This window comes from Eublepharis macularius, chromosome 12, assembly GCF_028583425.1.
Source record: "Eublepharis macularius isolate TG4126 chromosome 12, MPM_Emac_v1.0, whole genome shotgun sequence".
Classification (NCBI taxonomy): domain Eukaryota; kingdom Metazoa; phylum Chordata; class Lepidosauria; order Squamata; family Eublepharidae; genus Eublepharis; species Eublepharis macularius.
In genome coordinates this window covers 48,473,429-48,501,026 of record NC_072801.1, presented here as the reverse complement: position 1 = coordinate 48,501,026, position 27,598 = coordinate 48,473,429, and the positions used below count along the sequence as shown (strand labels likewise).

General features: G+C 43.4%; 3 protein-coding genes across 7 annotated transcripts; 1 reads left to right on the top strand and 2 right to left on the bottom strand.

Annotated features, from left to right (window-relative positions):
* Nucleotides 1-651: 651 nt before the first annotated feature.
* LOC129340470 (olfactory receptor 2F1-like) lies at nucleotides 652-9,772 on the top strand. 2 transcript variants are annotated; one of them, XM_054995289.1, is made up of 2 exons: nucleotides 652-1,560; nucleotides 9,764-9,772. In XM_054995289.1, the coding sequence occupies exons 1-2, from the start codon at nucleotides 652-654 to the stop codon at nucleotides 9,770-9,772; spliced, it is 918 nt and encodes a 305-aa protein (XP_054851264.1). The 2 variants fall into 2 exon arrangements, with proteins under 2 accessions (XP_054851264.1, XP_054851263.1); XM_054995288.1 differs by lacking the exon at nucleotides 9,764-9,772 and having other exon boundaries at nucleotides 652-1,581.
* Nucleotides 5,139-9,305, bottom strand: LOC129340471 (E3 ubiquitin-protein ligase TRIM39-like). 2 transcript variants are annotated; one of them, XM_054995290.1, is made up of 4 exons: nucleotides 8,607-9,305; nucleotides 7,591-7,887; nucleotides 7,050-7,160; nucleotides 5,139-6,344 (listed from the first exon to the last, which is right to left on the bottom strand). In XM_054995290.1, the coding sequence occupies exons 2-4, from the start codon at nucleotides 7,865-7,867 to the stop codon at nucleotides 5,824-5,826; spliced, it is 909 nt and encodes a 302-aa protein (XP_054851265.1). In that variant the 5' UTR covers nucleotides 7,868-7,887; nucleotides 8,607-9,305; the 3' UTR covers nucleotides 5,139-5,823. The 2 variants fall into 2 exon arrangements, with proteins under 2 accessions (XP_054851265.1, XP_054851266.1); XM_054995291.1 differs by lacking the exon at nucleotides 8,607-9,305 and adding an exon at nucleotides 8,431-8,600.
* Nucleotides 9,773-16,896: 7,124 nt separating the features above from the next.
* THAP7 (THAP domain containing 7) lies at nucleotides 16,897-26,722 on the bottom strand. 3 transcript variants are annotated; one of them, XM_054994633.1, is made up of 5 exons: nucleotides 26,660-26,722; nucleotides 24,280-24,359; nucleotides 23,379-23,531; nucleotides 22,119-22,235; nucleotides 16,897-21,555 (listed from the first exon to the last, which is right to left on the bottom strand). In XM_054994633.1, the coding sequence occupies exons 2-5, from the start codon at nucleotides 24,357-24,359 to the stop codon at nucleotides 21,000-21,002; spliced, it is 906 nt and encodes a 301-aa protein (XP_054850608.1). In that variant the 5' UTR covers nucleotides 26,660-26,722; the 3' UTR covers nucleotides 16,897-20,999. The 3 variants fall into 3 exon arrangements, with proteins under 3 accessions (XP_054850608.1, XP_054850607.1, XP_054850609.1); XM_054994632.1 differs by lacking the exon at nucleotides 26,660-26,722 and adding an exon at nucleotides 26,455-26,497; XM_054994634.1 differs by lacking the exon at nucleotides 26,660-26,722 and adding an exon at nucleotides 26,455-26,497 and having other exon boundaries at nucleotides 23,439-23,531.
* Nucleotides 26,723-27,598: the final 876 nt, after the last annotated feature.

The window sequence follows — 27,598 nt, the reverse complement described above, 5'->3', positions numbered from 1 at the left end:
GGGACCCATTTGTTCCAGTTTTACAGCATCTGTAGCATACACCAGCATCGATTCACCAATCTGCAAAATGGTGCCATCAAGGCTGGATTTGTGAGTGGGCTGGAAGTTGTAGCAGGTTGCAGTTTTGCATGTGCGTTATATATTATAATCTAAAGCGAGTTCCCCACAAAACCATACAGTCCAGAGTCCAAAGTTAACTAACTGGATGGATCTGCTGCTGGCACATGTGCATTAAAAAAAGAGCTCAAAGTCCATTTCCAGGACAGTGAGCCTCTTTTTCGAATTGCAACTCCAGCCTTAAAATGTATCATCTGTATTCATCCACAGCTGCTAGACAAGGAGCAAAGAGGGGCTTACCGCACAGGTTTAGGTTTGTCAGCTTCAGACTGGGAAATTCTTGGAGATTTGGGGGATGGAGCCTGGGGAGGGCGGGGTTTGGGGAGGGGAGGGACCTCAGCAGGGTATAATGCTGTAGAGTCCACCCTCAAAAGCAGCCATTTTCTCCAGGGGAACGGATCTCTGACATCTGGAGATCAGTTATCATTCCAGGAGATTCTCCAGTCCCACCTGGAGGTTGGCAACCCTATTCAGGTCACAAGGTAGAAGCCACACCTCACACTTCCATTGTGCTTCCTTTTGGTTAGCTCTACAATGAGACCCCACAATCAGACAAATGTGAGAGAGTTTGTGTTTCTGGGATTCTCCCATGTGCGAGCAACCAACCTGTGGCTCTTTGCCGTGGTCTTCTCCATGTACCTCATCACTCTGGCAGGCAACGTGCTCATCATTACAGCCATCCGCAGTGACCCACGGCTCAACACCCCCATGTACTTCTTCCTGAGCAATCTCTCCTTTCTGGATATCTGCTACACAACAAGTGTGGTGCCCCAGTTGTTGGCCCATTTCCTGACCAGTCACAAGACTATCTCTTTTGATCGGTGCATGGCTCAGCTCTACATCTCTTTGTTCCTGGGTAGCACTGAGTTTATCTTGTTGGCAGCCATGGCCTATGACCGATATGTTGCCGTCTGCCACCCCTTGCATTACACAGCCATCATGAACCCAAGAGTGTGCAACCGCTTGGCAATCGCTTCCTGGTTCGTCGGTTTCCTCAATGCCCTGGTGCAGACGGGGTTCACCCTGTGCCTTCGCTTCTGCAACCTCAACATCATCAACCACTTTGCATGTGAAGTCCTGGCTGTTGTCAAGCTGTCGTGCTCGGACACGTTCATCAATGACATTTCACTGATGGTGGCTGGTGTCATTGTGCTGTTGATCCCTTGTATACTGGTCATGTTGTCCTATGTTTACATCATCAGTGCCATCTTGCGTATCCATTCATCAGAAGGCCGTCACCGAGCCTTCTCCACATGTACCTCTCACCTGACTGTGGTCATCCTCTGCTATGGCACAGCCATCTTTGCTTACTTGAGTCCCAAAGACAACAGTGCATCCAACCAGGACAAGATGCTTGCGTTCTTCTATGCAGTGGTTACACCCATGCTCAACCCTATTATTTACAGCCTAAGGAACAAAGAAGTCAAAGGGGCCTTGTCTAAAGTTGGAAGGAAGCGGCAATGAAAGGCAATGGAAGGCAGTGGAAGGCAATGATCCGCCTGTAAAGTTTTATCATTATGGCTGGGTGGCACAGTGGACAGACATTTCCATATTGATTCTGGGAGATTCTACTAGCACCATCCTAGAGTGTTACTCTTCTAAGCCTATGATGTCAAAGGGTGCAACTCTGCATAGGATGGGATTGTCAGGGGGGGCACCCTATGCACACTTACCTCAGAGTAAGTGTCATCTTTCTGAGTCCACTGATGAAGAATGAGCAATAACCAGAAACAACAGTCAGAAAGAACTCATACCAAGAATACATGTGATGTTAACTGAATTCGGGGTGTGTGTGTGTGTGTGTTTGTGTTTTTGGGTAACCAAAAATATCCTGAGCTACTCCTCCCTGCTCCACCTCAGTAAACAGGATTGGATCCAACAGGATTGGATCCAGCCAGCTTTTCCACTGAATTTTGCCCTGCCCACCTTTATTAAAGTCTCTGTGATGCATGTCTCATGATTCCCATCATAGCCTTTTGGGTGGCCAAAGGGGACTCTGTCCATCTTCTTTTGTCAATGGAAAAGCCGGTTGGATCCAATGCACTGATTGGTTCTTTCTTTCACATCTGGCGACAATCTTCAATTGCTGATATATTTTGACATGACACATTTCAGTCTTAGAAGAAAAAGTCAATGATAAAATATTATATAATCCAGGAATAACTCTGCTGGGATATTTCTACCAAACAGTAAAAACGGCCTACAAATACATTATAAATAACCTGTTGACAACAGCTAGAATATTGTTAAGGCAGAACTACACCAAACAATAGAAAAATGTCTACATTAGGCATGGTTTATTATGCTTCAGGACACATTAACTGCATATAAACCTTTGTGAAAAACAAAACATATTCAAAAATAATTAATTCATAATTTGCTGTCTTTTATTCAATCCTGGTATAAGACCAAATGGGATGAGAATGTTAAGATACAAAATGTTGCATTATGTACAAAATATGTAATACTTGAACAGATGCTGATATGATTTCATCTGGAAAGTAAGATTTCTTTTTGAGACACTACAATGGTATTTACTTGTATATTTATAAAAAAAAATCAACTTTCATATGAACAATGACTAAAATATTATTTTCTAGAACTAAGGCCATGTGATCAAGGGGGGCAGACTACCATTTCCCTAACACTGTTAAACCTAAGAGAGTATCTCAAAAATTATAAATTCTATTACTACAGTAATCACCATTGAAAACAGTGGAATTTACCTGTATAGCCCAGGTGAGCCTGATCCCACCAGATCTCAGAAGCTAAGCAGGGTGGGCCTTGGTTAGTAATTGGGACACCTCCAACAAAAACCAGGGTCAGAGCCAAGCAATAGCAAACCACCCCTATTTGTCTCTTGCCATGAAAACCCCACCCGCGGGGGGTGGGTGTGGGTGTTCAGCTATGACCCGAGGGCAGGATTTCATTTCAGACAGGCATAGACTTGTACTGTATGAGTTGGTCCACATATTCCTGTATGTTGCTTGATTATTCAGCACTGTGTGTTTCATCGCCTATGACTGGTTCACACCTGCAGGTTATTGCTTAATTTTGTAGGGATTGAGTGATACGTGTGATACAATGTGCTTGTTGTGACACAAAAAATCTCTCGTCAGGGCACTACCTCCCAATCTAACTTTTGTCTCAGTAGCTCTGTTCACATATGTTCACTTTACAAGTGAAACCAGGGACCACTACCTGAATAAATGTGCAGATTCAGTCACACTTTCAACTGTAGGTGTATTGAGATTAAGCAGTACAAAAAGCTTTTATTGTGAATAGCCAAAGGCCATTACAATCCAGTCCAGTGAATCAAAAGAATGGAATAAAACAAAATTATTCAACACACTTAAGAAGTGTAAGCAGAGGTGCACATGGTAAAGAACCTATGTGGTGGCTGCTGTGGAACAAAGAGTCTATTTTTATCTTCAGTGAAGAAATATGAATCCTATACATATAAGAAGTCCGTTCTGGATAATATAGCATAGACACAGCATTCTAATCTAGTTAAACTACACTAGGATAGATAAGAGATGCAGAAAGCATCTCTGCTTCCAGGTGGTTAGGTGGAAAAGAGAGATTGTATAAACTAGAAGAAGGAAGATACCTGAGAGTAACAATCTACACATCAAAGGAACAGCAGCAGATCAGTAGAAAGGAAGGGTGCACAGGTCTTGCATGACCTATCTATCTAGTGCAAAGTCCTTCATTACCATTACCAACAAGAGCCAGTTTGGTGTAGTGGTTAAGAGTGCGAGACTCTAATCTGGAGAGCCAGGTTTGATTTCCCCTCCTCCACTTGAAGACAGCTGGGTGACCTCGAGTCAGTCACTCACAGCTTCTAGCTCTCTCAGCCCCACCCACCTCACAGGGTGATTGTTGTGGGGATAATAATAACATACTTTGTAAACCTCTCTGAGTGGGCACTGTCCGGAAGGGTGGTATATAAATTGAATGTTGTTGTTGTTGTTGTTAAAAGTCAAATGTACACTGTTACTTGATTGGATGGAACTCTCTGTCTAGGGCAGTGATGCTCTGTATTCTTGGTGTTTGGAGGGCAATCAGTCGGAGGGCTTCTAGTGTCCCTTCCCCACTGGCAGACCTTCTGATGACATCTGGTTTTTTGGCCACTGTGTGACACAGAGTGTTGGACTGGATAGGCCATTGGCCTGATCCAACATGGCTTCTGTTATGTTCTTATGGATTGTACATGCATTCACTGAAACTTGTGAACAGTATACAAGGGTCAAGCAGTGGGTTAAATTCATTCAGCTTTTTCACTCAGTCTCACCCAATTCTCTTTCTTATTAAAGCAACATCCCACATGGCTTTTGTCCGCGGAAGTCCCCTGATCCCCAACCTAGCCTTTTGGTGATTAAAAGGGACCCTTCTTCCCTCTCCTGTAAGACCCTCCCTTCTGAGAAGAGAGCAATGGGAACTTCTGGAACTTTTTTCAGGTCAGCTTCCCAACTCTTGAAAGCTCACTCTGGAAATCTAGTTAGTCTCTAAGGTGCTACTGGACCCTAATCTTGATCTTCTACTACAGACCAACATATCTACCCACCTGAAATGATCTTCTGGAACTTATGTAACAGAAAAATATGTAACTTGAGCAGAGAGGGAATACTAGTCTTTAAAGGGAAATAAAGGACCCGTTTCCCATATGTGCCTGCTCCGACATTATCATCATCAGAAATCTTATTGAGTGTGCCTCACCAAAGGATGGCACATGGTTTGTAAGGAACAGAGGGAGCAGGGGGGACCTCATCTGTGGAACTTTCTTCCCACCATTATAATCCTGGCACCTATATTGCTATCTGAGGTACCAAATACAAACAACTCTCTCTTCCTAATGTTCCTAAACGGCAGGCTGGCTCTGCTTCTGGCTTTCACTGGCTTTGCTTTGTGTTTTTAGTGTCTGATTTTTTTTTTTTACTGCTGTGGTGATTCTGTTTATTCATACTGTTTTGCCTCATTTTTTTTTAAAAAAAACTTATAAAGCCATTGTTTTCATGTAATCTATTGCCAGCTCCTTTTACTTTATCAATCGTGATTGTTTTATTTTTATACACCACCTTGAGAACTGCCTTGAGAATCATACAATTGAGAGGCAGCATAGAAATGTAGACAGCATTTAAAAAAAAAAAAGCAAAAGCCAGTGTTTGAAATATGATTGGCTGGGGAAATGACTTCATGAATGATATAAAGGCCAGCCAATCAGCTTGTGCCAACCCAGTTTCTAATCTGTCAGCATTCTGAAGTTCTGAGTCTGTAGTGGAGCCATGAGACTGGGTGGCAGTGGTGCTCTCTATTTCATATTCCAGATCACCTTTGAATTTCACATCAATTCATCAATATTTATTAATTCAGAGTAACTTATTATTTGCTGATTTTATATCCATAGTGCCCCATTCTCAGATGGCTAATGTCATGGAAGATGGTTCAGGGCAAGATCACACAGTGCTGCATAAATATATGAATACTGGAAGCACGTGTAGAACTAATCACACAGGCCCTTCAACTCACCTTCAAGTCAGTCATAAGTATATCTTGAAAGGCATGGGGGGATTCACCTTTCTTAAGCCACCCTAAGTTTCATGTATGACAGGATAGCTAGTGGAGGGTGAGATAAATTATCCATCCTAAATTCCAAATTCAAATTCCCAGTCTTTGACCGTCCTAAATTATATTGAATGTTTGTCCCTATGAATCACTAGGGCAGATTTGCAAGGGGATCTCTGTATCCCAGACCTGAAAAAAGGGAAACATCCTCTCAGAAAATGGATAATTGAAACTAAAGAGATGTTCCATGGAGTCGCCATCATAAAATGAGAGGATGCCACGGTCATAGTCCAGGTGTACTTTGATTCTCTGTGGTGATTTCCAAAGGAAAAGGGTGGTGAAAGGGGTAGTCGAGACCTCGTACTCTCCCTCAGTCAGCTGTAGTACCCAAAACCCTTGTTTAGCTGTTATGTAGAGGTGCGATTTTCTATCTATTGATTCCTGGACAGCACCAATGGACCAGCCTTTAGCCTTTCCCACGTTCACTACCCATTCCAGAGTCCCAGAGGTGATGCCTTCTGCTCCCAGAACACATGGTGAAAATTTGAATCGCTCAGGGTTGTCTGGAAGAAGCTTGGCTCTTTCTCCCAAATGGACCCTCTTCCGGTCTTCAGAAAGGATAAGTGTGGGAAAAGCTGTTTTTGGATCCAGTGTCACCTCCACTACACAGAGAGAGAGAGTCAGAAAAAAGGCAGTGCAATGCTCTCCATATTCACCAGCTGAAGAAACTATTCTTTACATGTTTTCAAATTCATACTGGGGTTGTGGAGACGAATGTACTATTTTAAGATTGGTGGAGTTGTTTGATAATGCCATTGCTATCTTCAGAATATAGACTCTGTCTCTTTCTGGAGGTAGCATTTAAAAAGTTGGTTCTACAAAGGTTTGGCACAGTTACAAGTTGGACTTGGGAAAATCCAACACCTCAGATGCTCTCTGTATAGTGGCCATAACAAATACCACTTGGCTAGCATCAGTAACATCACCAACATCTCCCTCTCCCCCCTACTCCACAAAGCAGATGTTTTAAAAATCCTCATTGTAAGGTCATGGATGAATGTATATTTGCATAAATCTATATGCAGTTTTTAAAAAATTATTTCCTGCTTAGCAAGTCATTTTCAATTAAGGCCATTTTGGAGGAAAGATTTTTTTCTCTGTTGGTCTGCTGGAAGCTTTGTGCTTCAGCAAAATGTCCCGCTATTTGATAAGTCTTTTCTAGATGCATCTACCTGCTTTCCCCTCCTAACTTAACTTGTTCCCTGCAGGGATGGGATTCTCATTGTAGATATGGAAGGATGAGCTGCCTGCAGCTTTTCCGCAGCCCTCCCACCTGGAAGCATCTCGATTTTTGGCCAGAAACATACCTTTCTTTGAAGTCCCAAAGAGCCGGTTGTAGATAGCTGACTCTGTCTCCCCTTGCTGTTTTTGTTTTTCTTCTTTGCTCAAGGAGACTGGTTTTACAGGCTGGAAGAAACCTGTCAGAAGCAAATAGCCATTCTTGTTAAAGAAATAAATATCATATACAAATATAAATATTTTAAACATTTAATTTAAAATACTATAGTGTGTGTGTGCGTGTGAGTGTCTTCTCACATACACACACACACACACACACACACAGGATCTTTCTGCTTTTTATGGGGTTGGGGCTATGGCTCAGTGGTGAAACATCTTCTTGGCATGCAGAAAGTCTCATGTTCAATCCCCAGCATTTTCAGTCAAAAAGATCAGACAGTAGGTGACGAAAGACCTCTGCCTGCGAGGCCCTGGAGAGCTGCTGCCAGTCAGAGAAGACAATAGTGGCTTTTAAAAATTTACACCCATAGCAAAGTGGATCGAAGGCCTAAGAAGAAACAACAACTAAGAAAATGTTGCTTTCTTAGCAGTCCGGTTTCTTTTACTTACGTGCCGGCATCTCCCGTTGGACTTTGGCTGACAGATTCTTCTTGTTTATTCTGTCGAAGATTCTGACTGTCATCTGCAAGGCCTTGGCCTCCTCGTATGCTCGGACCATGAGCCGGGCAATTTCAATGGCATCAGCCCTCTCTGTCTTACAGCGCCGAATGGGCTTGTAGCCTTCCTCAAGCGGGTAGTCTTCAAGATGCATCTTGAATTTCTTGAATTCCTCCTCTGTCAGCTCTTCCAAGTAGTCCACCAATTTGCAGCAGACACTATTGGACATCTTGGCCCAGCCAGAAGTTTCTGACGAAGAAAAAGGGAAGCTATGAGGGATACAAGAAATGGATTCAATCCGGATTATATGAATACACTGTGAGGGGGTTTTGAGGCGTCCAGATACAAAGTTGAAAAGGTCTGACAGTAGTCTGAGAGTCAGAGGGGATACCGTTGAGGCATAAACTACTTGCCTGCCAGATGTTCCTTTTGGTTGTTCAGAGTTACTTTAGGCACACTGTGAAATCCACAAAGAGAAGGCCGTTTCCCAGAAGTTGCAACAGTTATTGGAGAAACTAGCAGCTTTAACAAAGCCATTTTACTCACTAACTGCCCCATGTATAGAAATATGTCAACCCCAGAGGCCATGAAAGGGCAAAGGACAGAACATGGAAAGTGGACTCTTTGGTATTATTCCCTGCTGAGGTCCCTCCGCTCCCCCAGCCCAAACCGCTGCAGGCTCCACCCCCTCAAATCTCTAGGAATTTCCCTGTCCCCAGATGGCACCTCTACGGCACTTTCTACTGGTCTCTAAAAATCAGAGTTCAACAGCAGCACAGAGTCTTCACTCACCCCAGGGCGGAGACCTGCCCGCCGCTCCAAAGAGCCCCTAGAAACAGCCTCATCCTAGCTTTGTCCTTCTTCCGCACGCGAAGCAGCTGCTCTGCCACAGCCCCAGGGCCCCGTCCTTCGAAAACGCCCTCCAGCCCAAAGAAGCACGGGAAGGCCTGAGCTTTGGGGAGACTCACCGCTTCCGTCGTGCCGCCCTTCTTCCTCTGCCGCGCTCCGAGAATGAAAGCGAAAGTACCACGAACAAGAAAAGACAGCGGGAGCCGCTTTCTCTTTCCCCTCTTTTCCTGGAAAGCTGGAGACTGACGGTGGGATGTTTTTCCTCCATGCGGAAGTGAAAGCCGTTGACAGCTCACCAGGGACCGACCTGCCAGCTCCTCCTCGCACAGAATTTTTGTACAGGTCGCGCAAGCTTTTGATGTTAGGAGGGGCAGGTATTAAAAACCCCGTGCAAAACTTGTTTAAAGCGGGCGAGGGTGCGTACTGCACGCCACAAGCAACGATGGGTCGATCAAACCATTTCCCACCGTTCTTCAAAATGTGGATCCACCCAAGACTCAGTTACTGCAAAGGACCTGGACCATGTACCACTTACTGCCCCTTGAGCCCCATTATCGGTGTGTTGGTTGCCTTCCCCTACTCTCAACTTTGGATCAACTGTCTCTCTTTGGCAACTGAAAGGCTTAACGTGCTTAGGGAGGAAGCCTAAGCAAGTCTTCTCAGAACTAAACCCCACTTTATTCAATGGGCCTACCTTCCAGGAAAGTTTTTACCGAATTATTTAGATATATTTATACCCTGACGTCTCTGCCCACAAGGAGACCCACAAACGTTCTCCTCTCCTCTATGGAAAACTAGCCTGTGAGGTAGGCTACAAGATCACCCAGGGAGGGTTGCAATCTGATGATTGTAGCTCAAGCACGAAGCCGCCGTTTTCAAGGTTTTCTCTAGCTGAGACCTGACCCACTTTGCTAGTGCCAAAGCAAACAAGACCGGAGTCAGAAGACTATGTTTCATAAAAAGAATTACTTGAGTCTTTGAAAAGCACAATTAAAATTTCGTAAATCTATAACTAGAGAAGCAAATTCCGTGCTTTAATTTTCTTCCATTTCTGACTCGTCCTTTCAGTATTTGCTGTGCTCCAGTCTCTCTCTAGCCTGCTACACACAACTCCACTCTGCACATTAACTAAACCAACCTCCAAAAACCTGGCACCTTCCTGTAGCATAGTGGTTAAGTGACTGGACTGCAAATCAGCACTCGGCTAGTTCAGTTTCCACTACTGTCGTGAGCTCAGCAGATGGCCTTGGGTGCGCTCTCAGCCCCAGCTCTCCAGCTATATTGAAAGGATAATAATAACACTGCTTTTGTTCACTACTCTGAGTGGGACATTAATCTGTTTAGAAGAGTGGTATATAAGCACAGATTGTTGTTGTTGTTGTTAATGTTATCCTCCACCCAACAACCTTAATAGCTGGCTAACCAAAACCACAATCAATGTAAAATCTAGCCTCCCTTTCCCACTTCCTAGGCTATGTTGCCCTCTTGTGGATATTTCTTGTCATTGTACGTTCAGGCTCTTACATTGTTTTCTTTTTAAAAAATAATTTTTATTTTATTAATAAGATTAAAAGCCCAATAAAGGGGCAGAGAAAAGAAAAATTAAAGAAGCAGGAATAAAAAGAGAGAAGAAAAGAAAAAAAGAAAGAAACGAAAATTAAAGGGAAAACAAAGGAAAAATAATACATATTTCATTTTCCATTTTCTTCTACAACATCTATTATATCTTTACACACATTATACTTGTAGTTTTAATACCTCTAAAACTTACTTTTTCAATACTGTCCCCCTTCTATTTATTTTTCCCAAGTTTATCTTCTTAGAAATCAAATCCACAAATCATCAATTCATTTTTTCTCGTCTCACTCTGCAAGTCAATAAGGGGTTTCCAATTAACCATGAAAGTAAACAATGTTTTTTCTCTGATCAAAGCTGTAAGTTTAGCTATCTCCGCTAACTCCATAATTTTCACAATCCAGTCATCCATTGAAAGCAATACTGTACTTTTCCATTTTTGCACATATAAAAGCCTAGCTTTTGTCATACATAGAAATAGAATACCATGTTTATTTTCCAGCTTTTTGTCCTTTAATCCCAATAAAAAGCTTCTAGTTTAAACTGTACATTGATCTTCAAAATTTTCTGTATCATCATATGAATTTGTGACCGTTTTTTGTGCTTTAAGACAAGTCCACCAAAGATGATAAAATGTTCCTTCATGTTGCTTACATTTCCAACATTTGTTTGACATATCTTTACTCATTTTTGCTAATTTATCAGGAGACATATACCACCGATACATCATTTTCTAAAAATTTTCTTTTAGTGTGGAACTTAAAGTGAATTTAAGCCCCTTTACCCACATATTTTCCCACTGGTTCATTTGTATATTATACCCCAAATTTTTAGTCCATTTTACCATACAGTCTTTCACACATTCTTCTTCTGTTTCAGATTTCAATAAAAGTTTGTACATTTTAGAGATAAAATGTTCATCATTTGTACAAAGCTTTTTTTCCCAATTCTGTCTTACCCTAGTCAAAACCCCATAATTTTTTATCTGATTTAAACCTTTCTAGCAATTGTGCATAGAAGAACCATTGACATGTACAGCCTTTAGCTATCAGATCTTCCCTTGTCTTCAATTTACAGTCTCCTTGTGAGAACTCTAATAATTCTCCATACATCAACCATCTCTGTTTAGTTGTCATTTCACCTCTATTAAAAGCTTCCTGTGTTGAAATCCAAAGCGATATCTTCTGTGATAGTCTCAACAACAACAACATTAGATTTATATACCACCCTTCAGGATGACTTAACACCCACTCAGAGCAGTTTACAAAGTATGTCATTATTATCCCCACAACAAAACACCCTGTGAAGTGGGTGGGGTTGAGAGAGCTCCAGAGAACTGTGACTAGCCCAAGGTCACCCAACTGGCTTCAAGTGGAGGAGTGGGGAATCAAACCCAGTTCTCCAGATTAGAGTCCCGCGCTCTTAACCACTACACCAAACTGGCTCAGTTTACATTTATTACAAATTCTCTAGATGGCTCTCCTAATATAGTGATTTTTAAAGTCTACGTTGACCTTTACTTTATCATACCACAAATAAGCATGCCATCCAAATCTCAGGTCATGACCTTCCAAAGTCAAGAGCCTATCATTTCTCAGAAACATCCATTCCTTTATCCACATTAGACATGAGGATCTTATATTGTTTTCTAAAAGACATCTTGCCTATTTATTGGGTAATGATATTTAACTTTCTGCCATGGAAAGCTTCAGTTGCAATTTCCGCACATGAAACCTCTATTAAAGGGACAGGACATTTTCCTCCAGGTTGGTTGGCAACCATAACCATGGAGATTAGGTACATCAACGGCTATTAGTCATGATGACAAATTGGAACTTATGTTCAAAGGCAGTGCAGCTTGGAATGCCAGTTTCCGGGGGGCGGGGGGCGGGCGGGGGAAGTTTTGGCATCTGTGCCCTGCTTAACAGGTGTTTGGTTGGCCACTGAGGCTGGACTAGATGGACCATTGGTCTGATCCAGCAAGTTTTTCTCATGTTTGTGTATCACAAGCATATAGGAACTGTGTTGTGTCATATTTTATTTAAATACTTCCATGTGTTATTTATACTCCACAATGGAGACCTGGAGTGGCTTACAACATCATTCTTCCCTCCTCCATTTTACCCTTCCAACAACAACCCTGTGAGGTACATCAGGCTGAGAAACAGTGACTGCTCCAAAGTCACCGAGAGAGCTTGTGTGGCAGAGTGGGAAATTCATGCCTGGATATCATAGAGCCTTGTCCGACACTCTAACCCATGGCTTCCCAATGTAGTGCCTGCCAGTACTTTCCTGGGCACTTGCCTCATGCAGATGAAAGGTTTTTCCACAGGAGGATCCAGAAGGCGGGTAGGCATCTTAGTTTTCCTTCGTCAGTGTGTGGTTCTATTCCCCCTTCAGGCTTTCCTTCTTCCCAGAAGGTGTGAGGAGGGAGGGCTCCATCTCCTCCAACAGCCATTATGGTGTGGTCACTCACCACCTCCTCTCAAAATTCTAAAGGTGCCTGCAGGCTCAAAAAACCTGGGGACCCCTGCTCTAACCATTATACCATGCTGTGTCAAAATACAGCATAAACATGCCTATCCTGAAGCCCTGCAGAGTCCGGCATTAAGGGCACATAGTCCAGTCATATGCTGGTTTACACAGAATTAAACCCCCCACAGTTCAATCAGTGCTTTTTAAAAAGAATTCCCACCAGTACAAATAGAGAGGAATGGATTCAAAAGGACACGACTATCAGAGAGAGAAATGCTTTTAACAGTGAGTAAAAAATAAAAATAACATTATAAATCATCATAAAACATGTATTTTAATATTTAATAAAATTTAGCACTTGAAATATTTGGAGAAGGCAGTGTAGCAAACAGAGTGAAAAGGGCTCCTAAAGAGGGAATTTTTAGTCACCAGAATAGACAGAAGGGCCGCTCTGTGGTACTCTGTGGAACGAAGCACAGCGAAAGCAGAATCTGTTCCCTCAGACAGTTTGGCCACACCACACCTTGGCTGTGTGAAGCGATACAGAATGTACAGAAATACACAAAGCTGCCTTCTAGCGAGTCTGACCATTGGTCTATCGACGTGTGTTTTGTTTACTCTGATTTGCAGGAGCGTTTCAGTGTCTCAAGCAGATCACTTCCTACCTGATCCTTTCAACAGGAGGTGCGGGGGGTTGAACCCGGGACCTTCTGCATACAAAGCAGATACTGTATCTCTGAGCCAAAAGGCTGCTCTGTTATAAACCCGGATCTTTGGACATTTTTCCACTCAGACCTGACCTGCCAGGGAACTTGCAGCTTGCATCTGACTAGAAGTCCTCTTGGTGGACCCAGATGTGACCTAAGGACTGTGTAACGTGTAGTGAATGTTTAAACCCGGTGCTGAAATAATCAACGTTGTTGATTCCATTTCCAGTTAAGGATTCCGCATGAGGAAATATCCTGCTACTTCTGCCAGTCATAAAAATCAATTTGATTGAAGCTGAAACCCATCAGTCTAGTCCCGAAGGAGAGACCTATTGATGTAAACAGCCTTCGGAACAAGTAACAGTGTCAGTGAGTTGAACGGGATTTATTGTTCTGCTTATTTATATCCCAACTTTAATCCAAAGAGGTGGGTAGCATCTGCTGCCTGTTATTCCCCCTTGATCCTCACAATAGCTATGTAATAGGGGAAATTTTTTTAACCACTCTCTGTTGATGTTTTCCCCAAAGTTTTAAGCATGGCCCCTTTAACTCCCTTGTTCCTCAGACTATATATCATTGGGGTAAGTATTGGTGTGACCACAGCATAAAGCACAGAAACCTTCTTGTCATGTTCCAGTGAGTGGCTACAGCAGGGCAGCATGTACAGGAAGCTGATGGTACCATAGTACAGGGACACCATGGCCAGGTGTGAGCTGCAGGTGGAGATCGCCCTGCGAAGGCTGGTGGCTGACCATGTATGAAGCACCGTGGCTAGGATGCGGAGGTAGGAAGCCAGGATGAGGGCCAAAGGACTTATATGGATGGTGACACCAGATGTGTAGACGACAGCCTTGGTGGATGCTGCTGTCGGCACAGGCCAGCTGCAGCACATCTGGAGCCTCACAGAAGAAATGGTTTATCTGGTTGGGCCCACAGTAGGGCAAGAGAAAGGTGACCTGCCGGGCGAGAGCAGAGACCTGGCTCCATGGTTCCTGCATAATACAGAGGATGACACACTGCCACATTAATAGGACATCACAGCCAGCAGGAAGCACTCTGCTGTGCCCATGGCCATGTTGACGTCAAGTTGTCCCATGCAACCGATTAGGGAATTTTGGGAGTGCTCTATTGTTTTCTACATGTGGCTGAAGTTGACTAAAGAACTCTTTTCCCTACGTGCTCATCACCACTCATTCCATCCTGAGTTTTGGTTGTAATACACAGTCAGTTGGCACGCTGGAAACAAATGAAGGCTACATATGTTCCCTTCCTTGCCTGGTCTCCCCCCAAGGTAATTAATATCCCCATATCAGACTGTAAAATCAAAACACTTGCTACCTCTCAGATGAATGGGAAAATCACAAAGGAGAGTCCAGTCACAATGTGTTTTATGGTGGTGGAAGGACACCTGGCGGAATGGGTTGAGATCCAACTTTTCATTCAGAATCATCCACTTCTCTTTAGTACAGCCACTGCCCGCATGATTTTTGTCCATGCAGGTCCCATGATCCTCAGAATTGCCTTTTTGGGAGCCAACAGGGACCCCTCCTCCCTTTTTCGTCAGTGGAAAAGCTGGTTGGATCCAACTCTAGGTACTTGTTATGTATTGTAACTATTAAGAAAAAATATGTGGGGATGAAGTCAGTAACCCTACAGCATAGTATTTGGGCTATGGATTGGATCCAGCCAGCTTTTTTCACTCAATCTTGCCCAGTTTTTCTTCTCACTACATCCCCCATCCCACCTAGCTTTTGCTCATGCATGTCTCATGATCCCATAGCCTTTTGGTATGGTCAAAGGGGGCCCCATCCTCCCTTTCTCACCTGCACAAGAGCTGGTTGAATCTCACTCAATAGTTTTTCCAGAGTTGCAAACGCAAAATATACATACTACCTTTCTAGCATTTAAAAAATCTGAAAGGAGATTCACACAATTTAAAAAAAAATTATATCCTATCTTTCTGCTTGAAAAAAAACAGCAAGACAACTCACATACACAAAAATAAGTTATAAATTGATAATACAATCCTAAAATATAAAACTGCAGTGTAAATATGATAAACTGATTAATATTAATTACTATGAAAAGCTCTTGTAAATTTTGCGTGGTGCTTAAAGATAGCAATGATGATGTCAGTTGATTCTGTCTTCCTAGAGAAGGAATTCCAGAGCTGGGGTACCACCACAGTAAAGGTATTCTCTCCGTTAGTCACCTGCCTAATCAGGCACCATGAAAAGGACCAGTGGAAGACTGCAGTTGATGAGTAGATTCCTACAGCAGAAGGTCATTGTTTGTGATCCATACAGTCATTCCTTAATTGTCTCTGGTTAAACAAGTTTGGCAGTTTATGGCAGTGCTTCAAAAACCTGCAAGACCTCTGTCACCTGAAATGACAGGACAAAAGAGACAGGTGAGCCATGATGAACAGGTGGGCCAGGTGAACTCATGAAACAAGATGGCTCTAGCAAACTGCCTTTACTCTATAAAACCAATTGCCTGTAACTAGTCCTAGTGTTGCTTCTGAATGTCAGAGTCTGGACAGATGACTGGAGTTATCTATCACCAGTTTCCATGAACTAAATGATTTTAATGGAGGAAGGGGCCCAGAGTTTTCAAATATAGTAATTTTTCTAGAATCACCAGTTTCTAGAATTCACTGAGAATAAAGCTTGTTCTCTGAATGATTATTTCTCTGAAGAGCTCTCCCCTATGCTCCATTCAAATGATATTCTTTTGTTGCATTTTAGATATTCCTGTTTCTTTTTTGCACGTTTGTGCTACCTTTCCAAGTTGTTCAACTTTCTAAATGATAGATTCCCAAACTGCAGTTCAGACATAAATCTTTAAGTCTAAGTAGGCTTAGTAACACCTATACCATTTGTTGACTCTGAAATGAAAACACAACTGTGTGTGTCGATGGAGAAATTATCTGCAGTGTAGAGTACTATTACTTGGCTCAAATCCCCTGGCTGACAAGAAGTTCACTAGATAAGATGACATTGGGCCAGTCACAGTCACCCTAAACTACTGTATAGGGCTGTTGTATGGATAATATGTGGGAGAACCAAGTATGCTGCCCTGAACTCCTTGGAAGGACTTGATAAAAATAAGTTAGATATGTGATGAGGGAAGAAATGTAGGCTGCTGTCAGAACATGATACCCATGGTGGTGAAGTGGTCAGTTGTTGGAGAAGAACAGGAGAGACCTGGGTTCAAATCCCCTCTTGGTTAAAAAAAGTCACTGTGTGACCTTACATCAGTCACACTTTTACAGATGAGTGCTGTGAGAATAAAAAGGAGGCTGGATCTGTAACACGTAGGCCGTTCTGAGCTTCCTGGAGAGCGAGCCAGGTAAGAGTGTAATGAAATTTTCAAAACTGAGGCCTAGCTAAGCTCTCAGGCGGACACCAGTGAAGCCCACAACCAATAAACATAGTTATTCTGCAGAGGGGGTAGCACAGGGAGAGGGAGGAATAAACTCGCAGTTGGAGGACCTTGTGTGAATTGCCCAGCCTACAGCCAGAGAGTGCTCCCTAACTGCTCATTTCAAGTGTGTGCATTTATTTTAAGGTCAACGTTCAATTTTTCTGGGCCTGGTACAAACTTTTAAAACACACATACACCAATTTATTCATAACGTAAGTCTCAGGAGTCATAAAAGATAGCTTTTTATTTTATTTTCAAAATGACAAAAACGGACCATATCATAGTAATAGGCTTACAGGCTAGGCTGAGCTCCCACTCCATGCCCAGTCCCTCTAAGCCCCAGTCAAGTGTACCCATTTCCTCCATGTGTGGCCTGAGTGTACATCTACCAAAGCAATTGAAAGGTTTTTTTAAAAAATTAGTGGCTCACTAATTGCTTCAAATCAGCTAAGGGCCTCTGAGGAGAATTATGAGATGTTTGGATGATTTAATAATCTTTTCACTCCACCCAAAGTCAGGGTTCTATATGCTCTGGAGACTTAAGGGGAATTTCATCATCACATTCAGTTGGATCCAGCCAGTTTTGCTGAATCTCACTATTTCCCTTACTACAGCCCCCTTTCCAAATGTTTTTTGTCCATTCTGGTCCAATGAATCTATGTATAGCTTTTCTTGGGGGGGGGGGTGCTCAAAGGATACCCATCTTTCCATTTTCACCAGGGGAAAGGCTGGTTAGAGCTCACCGTAGTTTCTATTGTCTTTCAATAATCTGTGCCTCCTGGGCATGCTCAATCCTCATCTGACCATTTTGGGAATCCTACCACCTGTTGGTTAATTTACAAAATCTTATTTTTCTGCCTATCTGGGGAGACCTTGGAGTACAGAGAAAGCCCAAGTATGTCTGGGAGAGCCCCCGTTTTCTTGCTTTTGTGATCCTAATGGGGCTAGCCACTTTACTATTAGGTATGAAGTAAATGAAATCCTAGGCATGAAAGAGGACATGGCTTGGAAGCAGCCTGTTACATTTAAAGAGTTCTTGATTGCTGTGTTTGCCCCTACACACACAGCATTTGTACGTAGCATCCACCCAGAGTGCTGGTACACAAATGCCATGTGTTTGGAACACCACAAGTTTTTTTTTTAAAAAACCCTAATGTCACAGAAGTTTGATAGGGAAGTAAGAGTTTATGCTGGACTGTGACCTGTGGCTGTTTAGTGGACATCCTCCAAAGGAAAATTCCATTGTTGCCACCTCATGGTCCAGCTAGGAAAGATTCTCCTCCTACCAATCCATTAGAGTTCTCTCTTTAGACAGCAAAGGTTATAAAACAGAATGTAAATTGCTCAGATAGAAGCCCTAAAGTCGTTATGCTAATAGGGTTAAAAACATTTTGCTTAAAAACACATTTCTTTTTCTTGACAAGTGAAGAGAGATCAGTGGTAACATGGTTTCAGGATGGGAAATCCTTAAATCCCCAAACCCAAAATTAAATTACTATGATGGTGCTTTTGAGATGGTAGGTTTTTGAAAAGCAAATTGTTTTAGCTTCTTGAGCAGGGGGAGAGCATGGGAGCATGCTCTAGCTGTGCAAATTTGACTGATGTGAACCATCAGTAACTAGAGCAAAAGAGATGTCAAAGGTTTCAGCAACTATTGGATCACCTCATTAATTTTCCATTCAAGCAAAGTGAAGCTCAAAATTTTACAACAAAGACTCTGATCGTATATGGAACAAGAAATGACAGATGTTCAAGTGAGATTCAGCAAAGGAAAAGTACTAGAGATCATACTGTAAATTTACAATGGTTACTCAAGCATATTACAGAATGTCAGAAGAAAATCAGTTTATGCTTCATAGATTACAGCAAAGCCTTCAGCTGTGTAGATCACGAGATGCTATAGATGGTTTTAAAAGAAACAAGTGTGTTGTGCCATCTGGCTCTTTTGATGTACAACCTTTAATCTGGACAAGAGGCTACTGTTAGGACAGAACATGGGGAAACAGAATGGTTTCCAAGTGGCAAGGGCGTCTCCCTACTTGTTCAACCTATATGCAGATCATAAAGCAAGCTGGATTATATTTAGATGAAAGTGGCGTTGAAACTGGTGGAAGAAACACTAGCCATTTGAGATATGTAGATGACACATCACTAGCAGAAAACAGCAAAGACTTGAAATGACTGCTGATGAACATTGAACGAAAAGGTGGCAAAGCACGTTTACAGCTGAATATCAAGAAGACTGAAGCAATTACTGAGGAATTACACAATTTTATAGTTGAAAATGAAAAAATTGAAATTGTTAAAAAGATTTTCTATTCTTTGGCTCAATTATTAACCCAAAGGGAGACTGTAAACAAGAAATCAGGAGATTAAGACTTGGAAGGGCAGCCATTACGTAGAAAAGATCCTTAAGGATAAGGAAGTGTTTCTGGGGACCAAGATCAAGATTATTCATACTGTGGTACTCCTCATCACAATATATGTATGTGAAAGTTGAACAACGAAGAAAGAAAACAAGAACATCAGTTCATTTAAAATGTAGTGTTGAAGAAGAGTTTTACAGATTCCATGGACTGCCAAAAAGACAAATAATTGGGTTCTAGTTTAGATCAAATCAAGTGTGAATTCTCCCTAGAAGCTACAATGGCTAAATTGAGGCTATCATACTTTGATCACATCATGAGAAGACAAGACTCACTGGAAAAGATGATAATGATTGGAAAAGTTGAAGGAAGTAGGAAACAAAGGAAGACCCAACACGAGATGGATTGACTTAATAAAGGGAGCCACAGCCATCAGATTGCAAGACCTGAGCAAGGCTCTTAATGGTAGGAAGTTTTGGAGGTCATTGATTCATAGGGCCACAGCACATCGCACATACACAGAGCATAAGAAATAGTTTCAAGCGTATATCCTGCCATGACAGTTCTGAGTGCCAGGCTGATAGACCCTCAGGAGCGTTTCACAGATCAAAACAGTGGATTTTAACACTGGCAACAAGAATACAACTGACAAATGAGAGATAAGCAATTGTGAATCCATTTGCACTTTGGGACATGGACACACAGCCTTCTTTATGGCTGGAAGCAGAGCGAGCTCAGTATCAAGCATCCCAAAGATTTCTTGCTCTACCTGTAACATTTGGCAGGCGGTGAGGGGGATGGGGGGGACGCTGCTCAGATCTGCCCTATCAAGACCGCAGAAATACACTATTATCTAATTAATCTTTGTTCTTATGCATGTTGCTAAAATGGTAGCAGGCACGAGGGAGGCTAAAAAACAAAGCACATGGAGCAAATTGGAACAGGGGCTCCTTCCCACCACCAAATGAAACAACTGAGAGGGCCTAGCCAGGGTGCCAGATAGCAACTGCAACTCAGATCCAAACTGTTTGTCCCTAGGAGAAGTCTGAACTTTTCAGATGTCAGTCCTTTGATTAGTATACGTTGTATCAATGGATAGTTTCAGGCGGGTAGTCGTATTGGTCTACAGTAGAAGAACAAGATTCAAGTCTAGTTGCACCTTAAAGACCAAAAGGATTTTCAGGGTGTAGGTTTTCAAGAGTCAAGCTTCGTTTGGCAGATCAGTGGTCCTGTTCTGTTTTGGGGGACACACACTGACTTAAGTCTGGCCTACCTAGTCAGCAGCATACACAGGCCTATCTCCCTCCATTGAGTAAATTTTGCTTTTCCTCCATCACCTTTTCCAGGCCCTTACAGATGAGGTTGAGCAGCTAGAATTAACACACTGAGCATGCTGGAAGAGACAGGAATCACATATAGGAAAACCAGGAACTCTTCCTTGTTCACCATGGCAACTAGTTTTCCCAAAGAATTGCGAGGGAAAGGAAGAAAGAAAATTCAGATGGAGAAAACAGCCTGCTGCTCATTTGCCACTGTATGTGTGTGGTTTTTATCACCCTGGATAGGAGACCTGTCAAAAATCTCAATAGGGTGAGAACACTGGGGCTACTCACACATGGCAAACAGAATGCACGGTTAGGCTTAATTGCTAGAGCTGTCATGGCTTCACTGCCTGTTACTTGGTCTGTACCCAAAATATGCCCTTAACAGCTATCCTGAATCGGTTTATAAGCAACCAAAATGTCTTTCCCCTGAGTTGGGAGCATCCAATCATACAAAACAATCTTTATTTACATACATTGAGAAAACATAAATGGGGTGTGTGTGTGGGAGGAGAGGGGTAAGTGCCAAGCAGCAGTTAGGAGGGACTCAGAGCTGCCCAACAAACAGTTTGGCCAAAAGAAACTGTTGCACAGCCAATGGCCAAGACAGTGCTCAATGGGCGAAAGATTAGTTGCTAGAGTCACTCCAGGTCATTCAATAGCTGCAGTTCAAAGACCTGTAGTTGTTCCTTCAGCCGCTTGTGGGCATCGGCACTGTGTGGCCGTCGTTCACACTGCAGCTCACAGATGCGTAGGCGAAGCCGCTGTTCTCGGCGCCGGCAGGCCTGCAGCTGACGCTGAGCTTTGCCTAAAGCGTCGAGCGCTGCCTCAGCTCGCCGTTTCCACAGCAGGGCACTGCCGACCTGGTAGCTGTGCTCGTTCTGGATGTAGGCCCCAGCTGGGGGAGGGAGGCGCAGCATATAGAGGGAGAGGGAAACGGGGTGAGAGGAATCCCCCATAGGCTCAGGGAGGGCTGGAGAGGGAGAGGCTTCCTCCTGGCCTGTGGCAGCTGGTGACTGTTCCAGGGGAATGTCTGGGAGGGGAGCCAGGCTTTCTGGCTCTGGCCCAGGAAGGATGGGCTGGCTTCGGGGCTCCCCACTGGTGGGAGCAGCCACAGGGCTCGGAAGCTCTTGCACAGGGAAGCATGAGATGTCCATGGACAATGAGGTCGACTCCTCCTCTGGGCAAAGGCCACAGCTGTAAGGGAAGAAACAGGGTCAGACAGAAAGGCAGTGGGGATGATCTGCTCCACACAGAAAAGCAGCAAGGAGCATGGGCAAAGAACAGAACTGAGAGAAATGACGCTGATGCCAAAGGCCAGATGCTGTCTTCAAGACTGAAGCATTCCAGCATAGAGCAGCAGAGGCAGCACTAGACACGGAAACTCTTTGGGTGGTCTTCAGCAAGTAACTGCCTTCTCACCAAAGGTACCTCACAAGGCTGTTGCAAGGTTGAAATGTGATGATCTACTGCATATACTGCAACTTGCCTTACACCTACAGAACAGAGTTGGGCATCTAATTAAGCCCCATGCTACCAGATCCTCCATTTCAATCTCATTTATGTGTATTAAACTATATGTACCGTGTTAGCCATTTCCCTCCCTTTTTTTCTCTGTCCCTAGCCTCAGCTGCCACCGTTTTCTCTTATGATGCTTCTCTGCAAACTGGCCATTATCCCAAGAATACCGATAGGAACATCTGAGAAGCTATAAAGTGAGGAAACAAAGCAATGGAAGATAAAGAACAGCAACAGCTCACCTCTGCTTCTGCTGACGCCTTGCAAGTTTGGAGTTGCCTAGTTTTGATTTCCGTCGTGGCTTGGCATGAAGCTCAAATATAGTGGGGACAGCACCTTCCTTGAGCCGATGGTAACCACTAGGAAGGAAAACATACACAGGCCATCGCTAACCAGTATTATTCTGAATTGTGGACCATGGTACAGGAAGATGAAGTTTAATGTAAGCTGTGGGACCCTGGGAGATACTGGTTGTGTACCTACAGCTAACTAGTTGCATTCTACTTTAACAAGAGATTGGTGGGCTTTTTTGGCTGTAGCCCCTGGGTCTAAACCTCCAGCTGTAAAAAGCCATCCCCCTTGGCCCTTCAGAAATCTGTTAAAACAAGCTCTATTCCAGAAAGTGTTTAATGACTGTTGATCGCAATGACTGTTGATCTCCCACTGGGTTTTCAGTGACTATTTTCTTTTCTTGCTGGTTGGTGGCTATTTTCAGTACTTCAGTAAGTGCCTCAAAACTATAATAAAACAACTGAACAAACTACCAGTCACAGACAGCAGCTGTTACACTTGTACTAATTGACTGTTTGCTAAGGAAGGAGGAAGAATTAAATATTTATATTATTTTGTCTTACTTGTGAAATCTATATTAATAAAAGAATGGGGCAGAAATTTCCTAAATAAATACTCTGTCCAAATGTCTACATGTGTGTGTATATTCCAGGTCCAAAATAAACAGTCTTGAGACTGTAACCTGCGCTTTGTGGATTCCCATTCTCTCCTTGCAAAAGACAATGGAAATAACCCAGATATATAGCAAGCATACAAACACATTTTTCATTACATCCTCAAGATTGGTAGGAATCTGGCCTGCGAGCAAGACACCAAGTTTGCTACCGCTGGGACTGTAGCATGTCACAAACACTCTTGCCTTCCAATTTAGATTTATCAAGAGCTACTTCATCAGCATTTATGCTGGTATTTTCCCTACAAAGATACACTATTAACAATTGGAAATGTATCATCCTTAAGTAAACCAAATAGATTGAAAGTTCTTTTGTGCCTTCAAGGTTTGATTAATTTCCTCATCTTCAGATCCATTTTTATGTACATTTTCTTCTCTTGGCAAGAACGCTCAAAAAAGAAAAAGTTTGCAGAGTTGGGCCTGGTTTCTCAGCAGTTCCCTCACAAGTGACAGATCTGTCTTTAAATCATGCCAAGCTGTGACCATAATCGACCACTTTTTTTTTTTAACCAGGCCCAGTGAGACTCCAATTACCTACCTGGTGCCCACCAGTTCAAAGCAAGTCTTCTCAAAGTGCTTGGAGCAAAAGTAAACATACTTGGAGGCAGGGTCCCAGAGACCTTGTCCACTCATGTCCTTCCTGCGACAGTTCTCCAGCCACATGGCTCGCCGGGGGTTGTCCTTTGGCAGTCTGCAAGAACACACAAGGTACAAATTGCAGCTAGCCTTGCAAAGATCCAATACAATAAGCAGGATGATGGATGTCCTCAGACTCAAGAACGTTTGCTTGAATTCATCCAAGAAGCTTTGTCGTACCTACGAGTAGACTACTGAGGAATTCAACCAGTCCAACCCCACAATCCCAGTCCCTCACATGACCTAATGCTCCCTCTCCCAACTTCTACCAGGAAGAGAATCACAGCACTAGCATGGCCTTTTAAAACTGAGAGAGGTCATAGCACCTGCACTACTCTTTTAAGCCAGCATCTGAGATTTTGGTGGGCAAGAAAGTGCCAGAATGATGGAAGCAGATCAGCAAGGGAGCAAACAGCAATGTATCACAGCTATATGAAAAATCCAATCCCCGAAGCCTGTTGTCTCATTCCTGCAAATGTATAAGCTGTATTTGAAACATATGCAGCAGTCATTTTAATTTCTTCTATGTTTCAGATTTGAGTTTTCAACTAGTAATAGCTTTGGGAGGCAAGGTCTAGGGAGGTAAAGGTCAAAGATGGGAAAAGCACAGAAATCAGAGCTTGAAGAATAGCGGCAAAAATATGGAGCCACATGAGATGCTAAAGATCTTCACTTCTGTGTTCGAGTTTCAGCGGCTTCACCATACATTACATATGCTTGACATCTACTGAGAGTATAAGAGGCAATAAGTTCTGCTAATCAGAATTCTGACTAGAAAAGTGCAGGATGGTGCCAACTCTCACCGATGGAAGGAAATGCCACGGTTGCGGGTTTCAGGAGTGTCACGGGTGCAGCAGCCTGTGGCAGAGCAGTGCCGGGGCATCTGTAAGGGAAAGTAGGATATTTATAAATGAGCTCCCTACCCTTCAGATTCAGGTTAAGTTACAGAAATAGTTACCAGTTTACCAGAAGAGAAAAGCACTAGTCAGGTATGTAGAAGTGCAAAGGGCTGTGGGTTTTCTATGCTAAGATAACCCAAACATGTTGTGCTGTTAACATAATTCTGTGACAGGACGAATTAAATTCTGCCACTGGCATATGTAAATCTGCAGTTGCTTACTTTGTATAACTAAGTATGGTTAGGTTTATTAGGAGGTAGGATAAACATTGGGCTGTAAGGTTGTGTCCTATGACTACCAGAAATTTATTTTATTTATGTCATTTATGGTCTACTTTTCTCACTGAGACTCAAGGCAGATTACACAGTGTGAGAGTAGTACAGTCAGTATGAAGGACAATTTCATAAACAATGCCATAGAGTAAATAAACACAAGTTTACAAAGACATAACATTAGCAAGAATCCAATCCAGTGTTGAAGAAATGCCGAAACAGAACATAAGCAATTGTAGGGCTGCCATAGGAACACATATTTAAAGCAACAGATAGTACATAAGGCAACATAGTGGTGAAGTCTATGGGTGAAGTCTATAGTCCCTAACTCATCAGTGGAGCATCTGAGACCCCTCCCTACAATATAAAAGCCTTTTAAAATAATTCAGTTTTGCATCGTTTGCAATGTACCCTTACGCTTCTTCTTGGTTACCCCCTGCTCTCCACAATTCTGTGAGTAAGTTAGGCTGAGAGAAGGTCTCTGGCCCAGAGTCACCCAGTGAATTCCATGACAGAGATTTGAACCTTGATCTCATCCCCTCGACCCACATTCTACATTTTAACCACAGCTGCACTCCCACTCTTTTATTTGGCTTCTGAGATTCCACTAGGCAATGCCCATACAACTCCAAACCCTTCTGAGAAATCAAGACTGACAGGCAGATGAATTCTGTACACAGCAGCACATTGATTTTTCTGCACTACCAGTGTATGTACATGGCCTTGCACAAGAATAATTAATGTGGCTATTATTTTGACCACATCTGCTCTCTGTGTATGTCCAACCATACACTTGATTGCACATGGTTATCTGGGAGAGAGAAGTGGGTGGTCTTGTACTGTGTCAGGGAGAGGAACCCTTCCCCCTAACTCTTAAATTCCATCAACAAGCACAATACGAATTATGAGTGTGGAACAGGGATGTTGTTACTCCAGATTAATCAGTCTGTTGTAAAAAAAGGAGGAAAGGGAAATATATAATATACAAAGGCCCTACTAACCAAAGAGGAAGACTCAACTTCTCTCCTGCAGAAAACTGATTTACTTATTTTACACTCCACCTTTCTCACTGAGACTGAAGGTGGATTACACAGTGTAATTCAATCCAATCAAAAGCTGGGACATTCAATAAACAAATAGAGTATAGAGTGCAAAAATTCCAAAAGAAGCAGAAATCTGATACAGAGCTGAAACAATGTTGAAACAAAACAAGCAATTTGACATGATGCTGTCTTTGACAAGGCAGACAACATGGAGCTACTCTGTATAGAAGTTACAATTTGGGGCTACAGGAAGATTTGGGTCCAGTAGCCCCTTAAAGATCAACTAGATTTCCAGGATAGGAGATTTCAATTGTCAAAGCACCCTTCTTTTTTAGTATTTTTACTGCTAGGGTAGGACTGCAAAAGACCCAGGTTCAAGTCTCCATCTGCTCAGAAGCTCACTGGGGGACTTGGATCCAGTCCTTCTCTCTCACAAACCGCATAGAAGGTAAAATGAAGGCGAGAAGACCCACATATGCTGCCCTGAGCTCTTTGGAGGAAAGGCAGGATTTTTTTAAAACACCAAATACGTACAGTTGGCATGCACAAGCTCCTAGGTCTAACCGTGGGCATCTCCTAGACTCTCGAGTAGCGGGTGACGGAAAACAACCCTCTGTGCTCGAGACCCCGGAGAGCCGCTGCCAAAGTACACCCATCTCGGACTAAATGGATAAATGGATACTGGGCACGCATGCGCAAACCCCGGCAAGAAGCAGATGCTGAGGGAAAACGTTCCTCTGCGCAGGTACAGGAAAGGTAGTGACCTGCCGGGGGAGAGGCTGTTGAGCTGGATGGGCCACGGCCCTGATGGGACACATCAGCAGCTTTCAAAGGTCCAGGCCGGGGCGCCAAAGGGCCCGGGGGTGGGGGAGGGGGTGCTCGGGCGCTCCTCCCTCCTCCCCGCCCCCGTGTGAAGGGAAGGCGAAGAACCCGCTCGAACAGCCACGGGGCCGCCCCACTCATGCTCACCTCCCCACTCCCATCGCTCAGAGCGCCCCGCCGACACGGCTGCCGAGGCTGCCTGGAAAAGGAAATCCCTTCCTCCTCTCGCGAGAAGAGCGAGCGGGATTAGCTGCGCTCGCGAGACCAACCGCCTGACCGATTTCTCCCTTCCGTTTTCACATACTGCTGTTTATTACTTATTTGTCATTTTTTTCTACAACCTGAAGCCACTGAGGGTTCAGGTTTTTAAAAAGAGATGAGCATGACAAGCTCGGTCTAAAACCCGACAGCTCTTTGAACGTCCTATGCAAAGGATGTCGGGGCTTGACCATAGAGATCCGAAGCGTAGAGAGCGAGACCGTTCCGGTCGCTTGCTCATCATAGAGGCTTTCAATGGAAGACCGGAAGTGCTACCTATGAAGTAGCCCCTCTCACCGCCCTGGCTCTGTGTGTATGAAAAGAAGGCCCTGACTTAGTTGACCCAGGCTAGCCGGGTCCCCTCAGATCCCGGAAGCTAAGCAGGGTCAACCTTGGTTATACTTGGATGGGCCAGTCCAGGTCCCTAGCAGAGGCAGCCGGAGGCCGCTCTTCAGGTGGCGTGTTGCGCCGGGCCCTCGACCAATCACAAACTTTGCTGAAGAGCCGTCTAATTGGAAAGCGAGGGCCAGCCTGTCGGTGTATAAAATGAGAGAAATGGTGGACTGTCTTCGTTATCAAGCCAGGGCTTTAGGAGAGCCATGGCTTGAAGTTCTGGCGAGTATCATTGCCATAAATCAATGTGAAATAAATAAATAACAGCATCCCTTGGACTATAAATGAATACATAAACGTGCATTTCCCTCACCGGAGAAAGTGCCAACCTTCTCTATAGAGATGAGAAGCTTTAGGCTTTGAGATGAGAGACTGAACACAGAGTTCAGTCTCACCATCAAAGAGTTTTGCCAAGTCACCCCAAGAGGGCAAAAT

What these genes read in the sequence shown, in the direction of transcription:
- LOC129340471 (XM_054995290.1), bottom strand. Translation starts at nt 7,867, where the DNA reads ATGTCCAATAGTGTCTGCTGCAAATTGGTGGACTACTTGGAAGAGCTG. An exon ending in CCAACGGGAGATGCCGGCAC is followed by an intron (nt 7,161 to 7,590) that starts GTAAGTAAAAGA and finishes TGCTTCTGACAG; the next exon opens with GTTTCTTCCAGCCTGTAAAA. An exon ending in CTTTGGGACTTCAAAGAAAG is followed by an intron (nt 6,345 to 7,049) that starts GTATGTTTCTGG and finishes CTCTCTGTGTAG; the next exon opens with TGGAGGTGACACTGGATCCA.
- THAP7 (XM_054994633.1), bottom strand. Translation starts at nt 24,359, where the DNA reads ATGCCCCGGCACTGCTCTGCCACAGGCTGCTGCACCCGTGACACTCCT. An exon ending in TTTGAACTGGTGGGCACCAG is followed by an intron (nt 22,236 to 23,378) that starts GTAGGTAATTGG and finishes TTTCCTTCCTAG; the next exon opens with TGGTTACCATCGGCTCAAGG. An exon ending in AGGCGTCAGCAGAAGCAGAG is followed by an intron (nt 21,556 to 22,118) that starts GTGAGCTGTTGC and finishes CTTCCCTTACAG; the next exon opens with CTGTGGCCTTTGCCCAGAGG.
- LOC129340470 (XM_054995288.1), top strand. Translation starts at nt 652, where the DNA reads ATGAGACCCCACAATCAGACAAATGTGAGAGAGTTTGTGTTTCTGGGA.